Raw genomic sequence first — 13,226 nt, forward strand, 5'->3', positions numbered from 1 at the left:
ATAGAGAGAGAGAGAGAGAGAGAGAGGGAGTTTTAATATATTTAAAAAAAAAAAATTAATAAATTAAAATGGCACACATGCCGAGCATTCCAGCATTTATATAGTACTGGGTTTTTTTCTGATTTTCCTATGAATTCAACTGCTCAAAGGATAGTTTTGGTGATTTTTTTAAATATTTGTTTAGGTTTAAAAGGGTGCTGTGTAGAACAATAATAGTAACAGCCTATACTACTATACTATATTATCTTATGAGATACTCAACCGATCAGCTTCAGATTTCAGATTGATGACAATGTGTTAAATATATATATATGTTAATGAATGTTTAAATATATATGCTTGAATTTCTATTCACTCCATATTTAGCAAATAATAGTTTATTATTATGATCAAAAAGAGAAAAATCCGTCTTTTTAGTAGTACCCAAATATTTAAATTTAGTTAAATAAAGGTTTCAAGTTAAATTTTGTCATTAGCTATTGTGAATGTATGAATAAGGAACACAATAAGTACACTGCGACTTCATATCATCATATATTCATCTAATTTACCAAACCTTTGGAGTTGTTTCTTTTAAATAATGCTAGTACAAGTGGTCTATCTACCCACATCTGTGTGTGGCACCAATTGTACCACATTGCAGAAGGCGAAGTATATGAGAGAATAAAGGAGAAATTTTTTTGTTCATTATTTCTAGACCTACCAATTTACGAGTATGTTGGAACTGCACTCAAGGATTTAAGATGGGAAAGTAGCAAATATAAGATAATCTTGATTACAAAGCATTTTTATTTAATAAATTTATCAATTATACAGTATGTGACAACCCATCATGTCCATTTTGCTATGTTCAGGTATTCCAATTACTCATAGTAAGCATGATTTTCCTTTAAAAATGTGCACTTAGAATTATTAAATGAGTGGGTAAGAAGTTTGAATAAGTTTTTCAAAGAAAAATAACAATCAAGTAAAAATATACACAGGAAGTATAAAAATGGTGAATTAATAATCATTTATATAAGGTAACAATTTATAAATTAAATAATAATAATAACTTATAAATTATTATATAAGCTAAGAACAAACAGTATACCCAGGCTGGGATAATCTACATTACTCTGAAAGAAAAAAAAAAAAAAAAAAAAATGACTCTTATTTAATAAAATAAAAGAAACAAAAACTATACATCTTATTGTGAAGATAGGAATCCAGTTATAAGTATAAGGCTTTGTATTACATATGTAAAAAAAAGTTTAAGATCCGATTGTGAGGGCACAGACAAAAATTCATACAACTGATTTTGCTTAACATAGCTTAGTTTCGGCATGTATTGGATTCGATTCTCATAAAAAAGAATTACAATTGTTGTTTGTTGGAATTTTTCAGTATGGTTTGAAAAACAAACAACCAATGAAATAGCTTTAGAGAAACAATAAAGGTATTATTAGGTTTAAAGTCTAATAAATAATACATACCTACATAAAATAATGATGGGTATCAGGTTATTTTATCGATTAGATGTTTGGTCAACCAATAATATTCCAATCAATTTTTTTCATATTGTGTATTTATCCATAGCTTATTACTGCTAACAATGAGATGGTTATTTCAAATAAACAAAATTTAAGATACTTTAGAGGAAGCGTTTTGGAAATTCAGCACTTAAGCCCTATCAGACTATTCCAATCAGGTTAATACTTAGGTGATATTAAAGACTATTTAATTGTACAATGACATTGCCATCTTAATGAAAATAATTTAAACTAATTATGAGAAAATGGTAAAATCAAAGATAAAAAGTGCAACATCCGGTAAATTGATTTTAGTGGAAAAGATGCTGTAAAATTCCAAACTTAATGAGTAATTTCAGTTTCTTACCACTTTTCGTTTCTGAGCTAGGTAGCCTGTTCACATAAATATACACAACCATTTTACGAGACTTTGTCATTTAGATTCAGGGAACCTTTGACAAATATTTCTGTTGGACATTTGGATTAGAAATTTTGTACAATAGCAATACTTCCTCTGACAACATATTTTATAGGTAAATGAAAGTAAAAAAAAATGATAACTGATTATTATTTTCTCAATCATCTTTAAAATTGAAATAATTAGTATTAAATTTTAAGTAAAAACATTTCATCATCAATTAATATTAAAATTTAAATAAAAACATTTTACCATGATGAGTTTCTTAGTTAAAATATTGATAACTTTGAAAACAAATTTGACAAAGGGATATAGCAGAATTCCAGCCTTAAAAAGAATCCTTTAAAAATATCAAAATGTTAGATGAATCTAAATTAGAAATGAAAATTATTGTAAAGTACAATTGATTTATGTTGAGAAAATTTCCATTTGTCATCTAGAAATGATTCATTTTTTAAAACATTTCGTGGCAAGTTAATCTTCATTTTTTTTATGGCAAGTCTTGGTAAAATGGATAGGTTCACAATTTTTTTAAATTGTGATTTACAATGTCTTAAGTATTCAAAAAGACATCTTGAATGTTATGAAAATCTGTACAGTATACAGCAACGAAGTATTAATAAGCTAATTAGAGGCTACCAAGTTACCATCAAACTCTAATATATGTATATATAAGATGGACCCTATTATTTTAAATTATGAAGAAAAACAAAAAATAATTAACTGCCTTAACTTATCTGCTCAGCAAATAAATAGTTGTTAACCATTTTTGTTTTATTTTTACCACACCCCGTCCATCTTCTTCATAATTTATTTTTTACATGTTTCTATTGAGTTAGAAACTCACCCAATGATTATAATACATAGAGCTTTTTTTTACCTATTCATTTTCTAATGTAATTACTTTAAAAAGTGCATTTAATGATGCCACTTAAAACAAAATCAGAAAGAGTGGCAATGGAGGTTAGCTCATGTAAGACTTAGAATAAGGTACATAAATTGTTTAAGATTAAATAGGTACAGAAGGGCTTACATATGTATATATTATTTGTGTGACTAACAACCAATATTTGTAGACATCTGAGCCCTGTTTCATAATGAAAGCTAATAGTATTAGTTCATTGTAAAAGTATAGAAATAACCTGGTAATTACACTAATACTTATTATTTTTCATAATAGGGAGGACTATTAGTGATATTACAGGAGTTAAAAAGTACTAAAGTACAAGTCAGTTTAATTGCATTAAGGTAAATCAACAAGACTAATGGTATTACCTTTTACTTCATTATGAAACAGAGCCCAGGTTTGGTTAATTTTGATTAGCTATCACTATGGATAATGGTTATCAATGATTATATGAGCATGAGAGGTGTAATGCATCTTATTTCATCAAAATTAATGATCATAAAAAAATAATTAATGAGTAGAGTAACTTGAAATGCTTCTTTTTTTGGCCAAGACTCCCATTGGAGTCCTATATTGTCTAACCATGGATGGGGGTCAAAGTTCTTCATTTTGTGGGACCACCACTCAATGAAAAAAGTCAACGTCCCAGGGCGGATTCGAACTGGCACCGCCAATAGACATCAAATAAGTAAGAAACCACTGAGCAACAGGCAGCCCTCTGAAATGCTTTTAAATATCTTGATATGCTTATGACAGATTAGTTTTAAAAAATGTGATTTATTACTAAAACCTTTATAGAATCTTCCTTATGAGTTTTTAGAATCTAAAACAGCTCATATTTATAATAAAAATAACTCATTTAGGGAGAACAGCCAAAATGGAAACTTGTATTCATTAAAAAAACTATCTTTTAGTGACATAAATTTCAATTTAACCAACTCAATAATTTCTAGAAGTAAATACATCATTATTCAAACCCAATACGATAATTTGTTCAAGTAAAATATTAAAATTTGGGATTAATTAAGTAATATAGCCCATTAAGTAAATTTGAAGATATTCCTTCAAAACTTTCCTTTTTTAATCGAAGTATATTTATTGTTATATCTTGTAGTATACTTTTTTTTACTGTTTACTTACACTTGAGTTTATTATTCCAAAACCAGTTTACAGTAGCTGATCTGCAGGCTACTAGATCTTCATTTCTTTATGTTGTTAATACTATGAACTACTATCTAATGAGAAGTACCTTATTCAGCAGTTAGTATCTAAAGATAAATTTCAAATCACAATAACATTATGGAAAAAAAAGGGCTATTTGTGATAATAACTCAACTGAGAAGTTAGAGCACAATTGGGAGTATAAAAATCTTCAGGCAAAGACAGTTTCTCCCACATTGCTCAACCTAAACCTTTAAAAAGTAATAGGAATAAAAAGGGAAGATATAAGAAAGTTGCATTCGAGAAGGGGAAATAAAATCTGTGAACCACACATTTATCGGAAATGGCCAAGCAGGAGATAAACAAATAAATAAACCCTAGGGTTTATAGCTTCCAGCTTACATAATAAGCCTTGAAAATAAACAAATGGGGCAAATATAAAGAATATCAGTTGGATGAAACATATCAGGATAGGATACTAGTTTGGAAATCATCAGTAGTATAATTTTTAAGATCAAATTATTTTAAGCATAATGAAATTAATCTAACAACTAAATTTATTTTCAAATCAATGAAAGAAGAATGGATTAAGGGACAGGATTTAAAATTAGTTTAGGATGATATCAGAAAAGTGATCAACATATTATTTAAGATACTAAGACATTTTTTGATGGATGTAAACCAATAGCCATGGCAGGAGAATAGAATCACTATGGACTATACCTTCCATGTTTGGCAATTGAACTATAATTCCTTGGTTACATAGTGTCCTGAATTTAATCAAGGCTCAATAGATTGGAATAAGAAATAAAAATAGTTAGGTAGGTCAAAGGATATAAATGTCAGGAGTGTATTAATATAGGAGTTGATTGACTTCAACACAGACCTTAACAAATTTTAACAAGAAAGGTTATGTTTGTAATAATTTAATAAGGCAAATATTTTCAACAACTAATGGCATCGATCATAATATAAAATTCGATAAAGAACACATTTTGAAAATTATGTCCAACAAAAACAAATATTGTATATTTTAATAATAAAAAAAAATGAAAAAATAATCAAAGTTCCTGAAATTCCTATAAGGCTCACATCATGAGGAAGAAATTATCAACAAAAAATTAGTATTTTATTAACAATAAATACATAAATATATTACAAATGAAGAAATCTAAAACAAAAAGAAAAGAAATTTATTATACAATGTACAAAAATTCCTATTCAAGTATAGACGTGGTCTTGAATTGCACACCCGGACTATACCAAATAGCTACGATTTATAACCTTAACCAATACATTGAGCTACGTATTCTGTTATAGTCAGGAAGACCTTCCACTGGTCCTACAGCAGCGACAGCAGGGCACCTGTCGTAAATGTACTTCATCATTACATCTTGCACATTCTGAGCAGTTATGCACTAGAAAAAATAAAAAAAGATTGACAGATTAACATACAAAAATAAAATGTTTATAATAAAGAATGATGGTTAGCAGTGTGATCAGAAATGAAACACAGAAACTTTGCTGTATATATCCTTATATATACTATTTAATGTATATAAGACTATATTCTAGGCGTAAGCATATACACTTTAGATACTTTGATGGACACAATTAATGAGTATTCAATTTATTTATGTTTCTTGATTTTTCATATAACAAAAATAGGTTTAATAATAAGAATTCATTAATAAAAAAAAAAATACATTTACAAGTTTTGGTTTAAATTACTACTCATAAAAAAACATAAAATCTATTTAGGATATTATTGAAAGATAAGAAAAAATAGTAAATTATTAATCTATCAACATTTAGCCAATTTCTGAGTCAACAACTTAAACAAAGATTAACTAAAGACCACATTACATATAAAGTTATATCACGCTAAAACAGTGTTTTCAACTCAAACTTTTGAAACTTGCGTACACTTCCTATAATTTTTGTAACCCCCAGTTAGAAAAAATTACACACACATTAATAACAATCAATGAAAAAGAAAATTCATTCAGTTTTTGTGTTGGCACTATTTTCCAGGATATATAATAAAGGCATGCATAGAATCACAACATCACGGCTATGCTTACATAAATAACTATCAATCCCATACATAAAACTAATAGTAATGAAGTTTTTTTTTGTAAATTTTCCATATTTGCAATTATAAAAAGTATTGTTGCACCAGGCAGAGTAATAACTTAATCATGTCAGTTTTTACACTCACCAAACTACTATTTAAAGTACCATATGTAAGATACCATTTAAAGAATTCTGAAAATGTTTACCAAATCTGTTAATTTTATCACAATACTCAACAAATTTTTTGTTCTTATATTTCCAAATCTCAGGATACTGGCTCAGATATTCAATGAAATGATAAAAGTAAATAAAGAATAGTAAACTCACATTAATCCTAGCTTCAAGTTCATGAAGTGGAACTCTCCTGCCATAGCAGAGCATCTGACGCCCAATATCTTCACAGACAGGGGTCGTACCGTCTAGCTGAAGGAGCATATTTGTTTTCAATAAGTTCTTGGCTCTCTCTACCTCTCCTTCAGTCACTGACGTGCACAACCTCATCCATTCATTTTGAATGTTAAACACCATATCCTAAGTGAGAAAAAAAAAATTAATCCATCACTTTTCTTAATAAATAGCTAATAGATACATACATGGCTAAATACTACTTATAATTACATTCTTTATATATAAAGAATGTAAAATATTTCTAAATTGAAGGCTGAAAGACTTCAATAACATACTAAAAAACAAAACAAAGATTCAGACCTAAATAGCAAGCTAAATTGCCATTCTTTGGAACCTTTTAAAGCGGCACAAATACTACAATCATAGTTAATACTAACAATTTTGTCATTAGTACATTATTCCATTACTGATGTAGTCTTCAATTGAGACAGTAGCTGGAAAAAGGGAGTTCACCCTTAAAATTTATTTTTAGTAGTTTCAAACAAAGTAGTATGATAATTTTTAAAGCTGGTAGCTACAATAAATGAGATTGTATTACCTTGATACATCATTGATTAAACTTTAGTAGCTCATTCCTAAGAATATGGTTTTCAGAGAGATATCCTATAATTCCTATATTCAGCTATCACCTCAACTCAGAATCAATAATGTTTTAATTTCTACAAATAGATTTACAAATATATAATCATGAAAAAGCTCCTCACGCTACTAGTAACACTATCAGTATTTTATAAATTCTCCATTAGTGCTAATCAATATGTCATTCCAAATCATCATTATTTTCTAATCTATAGTATTCACCCAGCAGTTGATTAGCAAGATGGCAATAAATGTGTTTTGCAATAATTTTGAAGAAATGGTGTCTTGCAATAATTTTGGCTTGTACTACAAAATGTACTGTAAAACAAACAATGAATCACAGACCGACTTGAAATAAAATAAAGAATACTCTTTAACTGTTCTTAAGAGAATTGTCAAGACGAATTTAGAGAATTACAAAAATGATTTTCACCCAAATGACAATGTGTATAATAAATTATAGCCAATTCTAAAACCATTCTAGAAAATGGACAAATTAAAAACAATTTTTTCATTTAACTATTTACTAATTAGACTTTTTCTTTAAATCATTCATAACTCAATTCAACAATATCAACTAATTCATGTGTACCTATGATCTGATTACAAAGCTTTATTGTTTTGAATTTTAAATATAAAATCATACTAAGTATCTACATAGTACATAACTTAAGCATGTTATGTTAGTTCCTTTTTGATATACTTATATAAATAAAATTTTAATAACTAATAGGTAGATTAAATTTGCCTCTCCTATATATTCCTGAAATAATTTTCAATATGGGGAGGGAAAGTCAAATTATAAACAATGTTTAGCTATCTTTGAGGAAATAAGATAAATCTACAGTAGTGCAATCAAATTTGTATTAATACATTCCTTGTAATTGAAATTATTTAATCCATAATCAGTCAATTGCTATTAACCACTTGTTTTGTAAAAATATCACATCCTGATAGGATTATGAAACATGGCAGAGCTCGATATTTCCAACACAAAAGTAACTAGACCCCAATCACAAGTTAATATGGATGGTTTGTTTTGTTTAAAATAACAAGTTTGATACCTCGATAGCAAGTGGTGTGGAAACAAAGTAGATTCCCCAGAGACCAGTATCCTTGTAGCAGGTGTTAAAGGACTGGAAGGAATGAGCGAGGTTATCGGTGCTGCAGGCAGTGGCCAGGCGGCTAGCATTTCCTGAGCCACTACCATGGCTCCTATCCCAGGCACCGATCAATGTGTTAGCCACCATCAGGGGAATGTTGTCTGCGCTCTCCCAGCCACAGCCCTCAACTGCGATGGCGATGTGGGCAACTGGCATTGCGTCATCTCTCACTCTGATCTCTGAGCCTATTGGCACAATATTAACAATTTAGCATTAATTACTTGAGTGATTATACAATAAAAAAAAAATAAATTGAAATGCTAATATCGATCAAGAGCTAATTAAATTTTAACAGGTTTCACACACAATAAATTCAACTAAGATAATAACAAAGTTATCTACTGTCTATGTTATAAAGAACATAAGTGCTATCTTTTCTAATGCAAACCAGAGCTTTATGTTAATACTTTATAACGTAGGTTTGATAAGGTTTTAACTCCTGTGTAACGGTGATTTTATGAAACAGGCAAATTAAAAATTGTCTCTGGATAGAACTAAGTTATACTACTAGCTCCTATAAGAAATGGTTTTCTTATTTGAAGGTACCAATTTATATTTTCTCCTTTCTTCCCCTTCTAGTTTATTTACTAGCCTTTATATTTCAACTTATTAATTTTAAATTAATAGAATATTCCTTCAAACATTACAGACTGCCCATCCATCTTCAGGTGTTGATTCTTTCTTCATTATTATTATATATCTTGCCTTTGTTTTTTGGATCGATATCATTACAGAGTTATTTAATGGTCATTTTAGAAACCAGTGGTTCCTAACCTTTTTTTTTTGTAGCAGAACCCTTATATTATTTTTGGATACAAATAAAGTGATTCACCTGGGAAAAATTTGAAGAAAATCTGACATGGTAAGGTTCAGAATTGTGTTGAGTTGAAAAGGAATGACCTATTCCTAAATTATTTCGTGGAACCCCTGGTTGAGAACCAATGTTCATTTTGAACAATCTTTTTATTACTTAATTTCTCAATCAATAGCACTGAAATTAAATTTCGAGCTGAACAGCTTTGTTTTGAGCGCTTCCTAAGAAACATCACAATTTTGTTAGTTAGAACCTTGTCAAACCAAGGCAATGATCTATATTGTAGGTTTTGTATATTACCTCCCAGAGGTCAGTATATTACAGTTAGGGGTCAATTCAAGCTAAGGTTTATGTTTATTTATAAAACAACACATCAATTACTACAATACTTTTCAAGATTTCACAGTATGTATTAATAGCCAATTTAATTCAATCATATAAGTAAATAAACTACAAGATAACTCATAGTCGGTTGGTGTTTTAGGTAATAACATTAATTACAAGATACATTGTAATTGCATGTCAATGTCTTGAATTATACCAATTTTAAAAACAGTAAAGGCTACAAATTTAACTGAAAGAAAATAAATAAAATACCAGTGAATCTGCAAGGTGTTGGAATAGGTGCTTCACTAACTAAAGGTTCACCAGAACCTCCAAATTGAGACTTTGCAGCTTTAACCAGCATATTATGGTCAACGCCACCTGCGCCAGCCAGAACCATTCGAGAGGGTCGATAATAAGTTTTAATATATTCAACAAGATCATTACGAGTAATTGATCTGCAAAATAAAAAGTAAAATGCTTTTACTGATATGAAAAAGTAACAGTATAAAACGAATAATAACTATTTTAAACTCCAAATTTTAAAAAAGCCATTAATAGAAATATTTAACAGGAAAAGCACTAAATTAATATTTGGCTTAAGACAAATAAACTTATATTTAAATTTATTTACTTTATGTTCTTGGTGGGTCCTAGAATTGTTCTCCCTAGAGGGGTTCCTTGGAAAGCTACAGCATGGAGGTGATCAAAAACAACTTCTTGAAGGTTTGTTTCAACTTCCTGCATTTCACGAAGAATAACTCCTCTTTCTCGCTCAATTTCTGCTTCACCTGTGAAAATAAACGAGAAAAGATTAATACTGTGAACACTGTTTCACTAAAACTAGAAGTAAAAAAAAATTTTTAAGTTATTCATAGCCATATCAATCAAACCAAAACATTATTTTAATAACTGCTTACCAAAATACTGATTTCCAATTTTAGTTGCTCTATTTGACTACTTTTTTTTTTTTTTTTATCAAAGATAAGGGTCTTCTCTTCTTCCTGTTTTTAATAAATATTTCAAAGGTAAGATAAGACTGGAGCTAATTTGGAGATTGGCAGTAGTCCCAGGAAGGTTTCCCTTCTATTATTTTTATATAAAATTAAAAAAAAAAAAATTCTAGGTTGATTATTATAGAGAGTAATCTGTATAACTGGGAACTCAAGGGACTTAGGATTTCTTATCACTTAAAGAGGCTTTTTATTTATCCAGTTTTCCAATTTGGCAAGTTTAAAATAACAGTAATCTCATTTATAAAGGGTCCAGTTATGAGAGGTCGACATTTCATTTATAGAGGGGTTAAAACTTTCAATAAAAAAAAAAACCTATGGTTTAAAAAAAAAACAGCTATATTGATTTATATTTGAGTGCTTTTAGTTTTTTCTAGCAAACTAATGCTTTTTCTGTATCACACTTTAAAACTCTTTCTAAATTATCTTCACAACTCTCCTCCTCTTCTTCTTCAAACCTTAGATAGTGGTGAAAACAAGGCATATGCAATCAAAATTCAAGTATTTGTAAAGAAATGAGTAATGAGCCACCCTCTTAACCACATTACAATGTAAATAATAAGGACTCACTTAATTATTGCTCAACATAAGTTTTTAATAGTGGTTTGTACATCATACTAAATGGGAGTTCTATGCCAATAAACCATATGGGGTTGAGAAGGCTCCAAAAAAACACAATTGGGTGAAAGTATAGAGTAATTAAGGACGAACATTAGAACAAATCTAAGGGGAAATATATAGCTCAAGCAGCTGGCATCAATGTATGACAAATATTGAAGTAAGCCTAACCATTTTTGTATCAAATATCATGAGGAAAAACCCGATTATTCATAAAAAATATTAACTATTATAATAACATAATTATTATATCTAAAATGGTATAACCAAGCTCATTTGTCATCAGTAGCAATACAATAAAAAGCTCTTAATAGTGTTGTTAGAATTACAACAGTTCCTATATACAAAGTAAAAATGGTATCAACCTTTGATCTATAACCGATGGATCTCCCAAATCCAGTTATCATTCTCAATTCTAAGTATCTTTTAAATATTAATTTAAACATACATTATGACATTCCGTGTTGATATAAATAACTTACCTAGTTTAGAATTCTGAAGAATGTCAGCTAATATTTCAAGTGCCTTGGGAACGTCCTGGCTGAGGCATTTAGCATAAAATACCGTTTGTTCCCTTGAGGTATAAGCGTTGAGGTGACCTCCCATATTTTCAACTTCTAGTTCAAGGTCTACTTGAGAACGTTTGGCTGTTCCCTGTTAAAATAAACAAATTTATCATATGGGGCTAGGCTAAGATAGTGTATTATACACTACCATTAAGTACAACATATTAAGACTATGCATAATTTCCTTTCACTGCTAATTTTCGAATCGATACTACTGATTTCGGAATGAGTACTGGTCTCTAACAGTATCTCAAATTACTTATCCTTAATGACTCATGGTTCAAAAATGTAGCACCCAAAATATTGTGGATTTTCATTTAGTCAGGAGATGTAATAAATATATATTTCTATGCAAAATAAAATGTTCGAATGTATAATTATAAGATTTCATTTATTTCAGTCTATAATTAAGAATAACACTCACACTCTCCAAAGAGTTATTGTTCTCACACCTTTATTATGAAAAGTATTGAATTGAAACAAGTTGAATTTTTGTTCATTATAACAAGTATATTTATTAATGCAAATGTTATCAATGGTTTAAATGTGTACAACCATGAAATCCAAATCACAAGGACATACAGATATTAAGTCATCATTGTAATTATTATTTCAGGGATTCATTGTCCAAAAAGTTCAAGATTACTTTCTTAATGATAATGCTAGGCATGCACTGCTAAGCGTTCATCTTTATAATAAGCAAAATCTTTGAAAAAACTCCCCACTTTTATATACATATATTTTTATTAATAACCATTTCCTTGATTATGTCTAATTATGTAATTAGTCAATTTTCACATTAAAATAAAAATTAAAAATATTCATCACAGTCACCTTCTTTGTTAAAAACTTGTTCTTATAATGTTTGTAACCTTCCTCACATTCAGGGCAAGCATTTAAATTATTTATTACAACTTTATTTTGGTTAAATTTCCTCTTTATTTTATTATTAAAATTCTTATCAAGGTTAATTATAATTATCAACATTAAATTTATCCTATATTTTTCATAAATTAATTTTACTTAATATCTCTGCTTAGTATTGGTTCAAATTTCTTGTCTGTTTTAAAATTCACTGTATAATTAATATTTTCTGATATGTAAATGGATTCTAGTATTTGTCTTTCAAAATAAAAGATATGCTGGTTTTTGGTTGCATGCTGCACTAATGCTGTTTTATTTGGATCTTTTTCCTTGTTTTTCAAATCATTATTTTGTTGATAAATTCTGTCACCCAACAATTGCTCTTATATATAAATATATTATAGCTAGACAATTTAGACAGGGAATTTTATATATTAATCCCGATTGATTTTTGTTTCAATTCTGTCCTTCAATATACTATAATAATTTTTGATTTTATTGTTGGGTCTATAACTCGAAGAGAACTCCTCAACATAATCCTTAAAAGATTTCTTAGAATCCTCAGATAGTCCTTTAATATAATTAAATCCATAAAATTTTATATTATTCACCATTTCGTTTTATCTTTCATATTTTTAAGGTGAATTTCCCAAATTTTGGAAATTAATTTGTTTGGGTAAAAATTTTCTAGGAACATATTCATTATCTTATATTTTACTATCATATACAACCTACTATCATCAGATATTCTTATTCTAGTAGTAGTACTATTATCAGTTATTCTTATTCTAGTAGTAGTACTAT

At 28.7% G+C, this 13,226-nt stretch overlaps 1 protein-coding gene across 1 annotated transcript in view; it reads right to left on the minus strand.

Annotated features, from left to right (window-relative positions):
* Positions 1-5,104: 5,104 nt before the first annotated feature.
* UQCR-C1 (Ubiquinol-cytochrome c reductase core protein 1) overlaps positions 5,105-13,226 on the minus strand; it is a 10,840-nt gene continuing 2,718 nt past the window's right edge. The window contains exons 3-8 of the mRNA XM_014431396.3: positions 11,475-11,646; positions 9,996-10,152; positions 9,635-9,819; positions 8,125-8,408; positions 6,401-6,604; positions 5,105-5,415 (exon numbers count right to left, since the gene is read on the minus strand). Coding sequence (XP_014286882.1) covers positions 5,275-5,415; positions 6,401-6,604; positions 8,125-8,408; positions 9,635-9,819; positions 9,996-10,152; positions 11,475-11,646 — 1,143 coding nt within the window. The 3' untranslated portion in view covers positions 5,105-5,274. The remainder of the gene's footprint in view (positions 5,416-6,400; positions 6,605-8,124; positions 8,409-9,634; positions 9,820-9,995; positions 10,153-11,474; positions 11,647-13,226) is intronic.

This window comes from Halyomorpha halys, unplaced genomic scaffold, assembly GCF_000696795.3.
Source record: "Halyomorpha halys isolate HHAL.00 unplaced genomic scaffold, Hhal_1.1 Scaffold968.1, whole genome shotgun sequence".
In the NCBI taxonomy this organism is placed as follows: domain Eukaryota; kingdom Metazoa; phylum Arthropoda; class Insecta; order Hemiptera; family Pentatomidae; genus Halyomorpha; species Halyomorpha halys.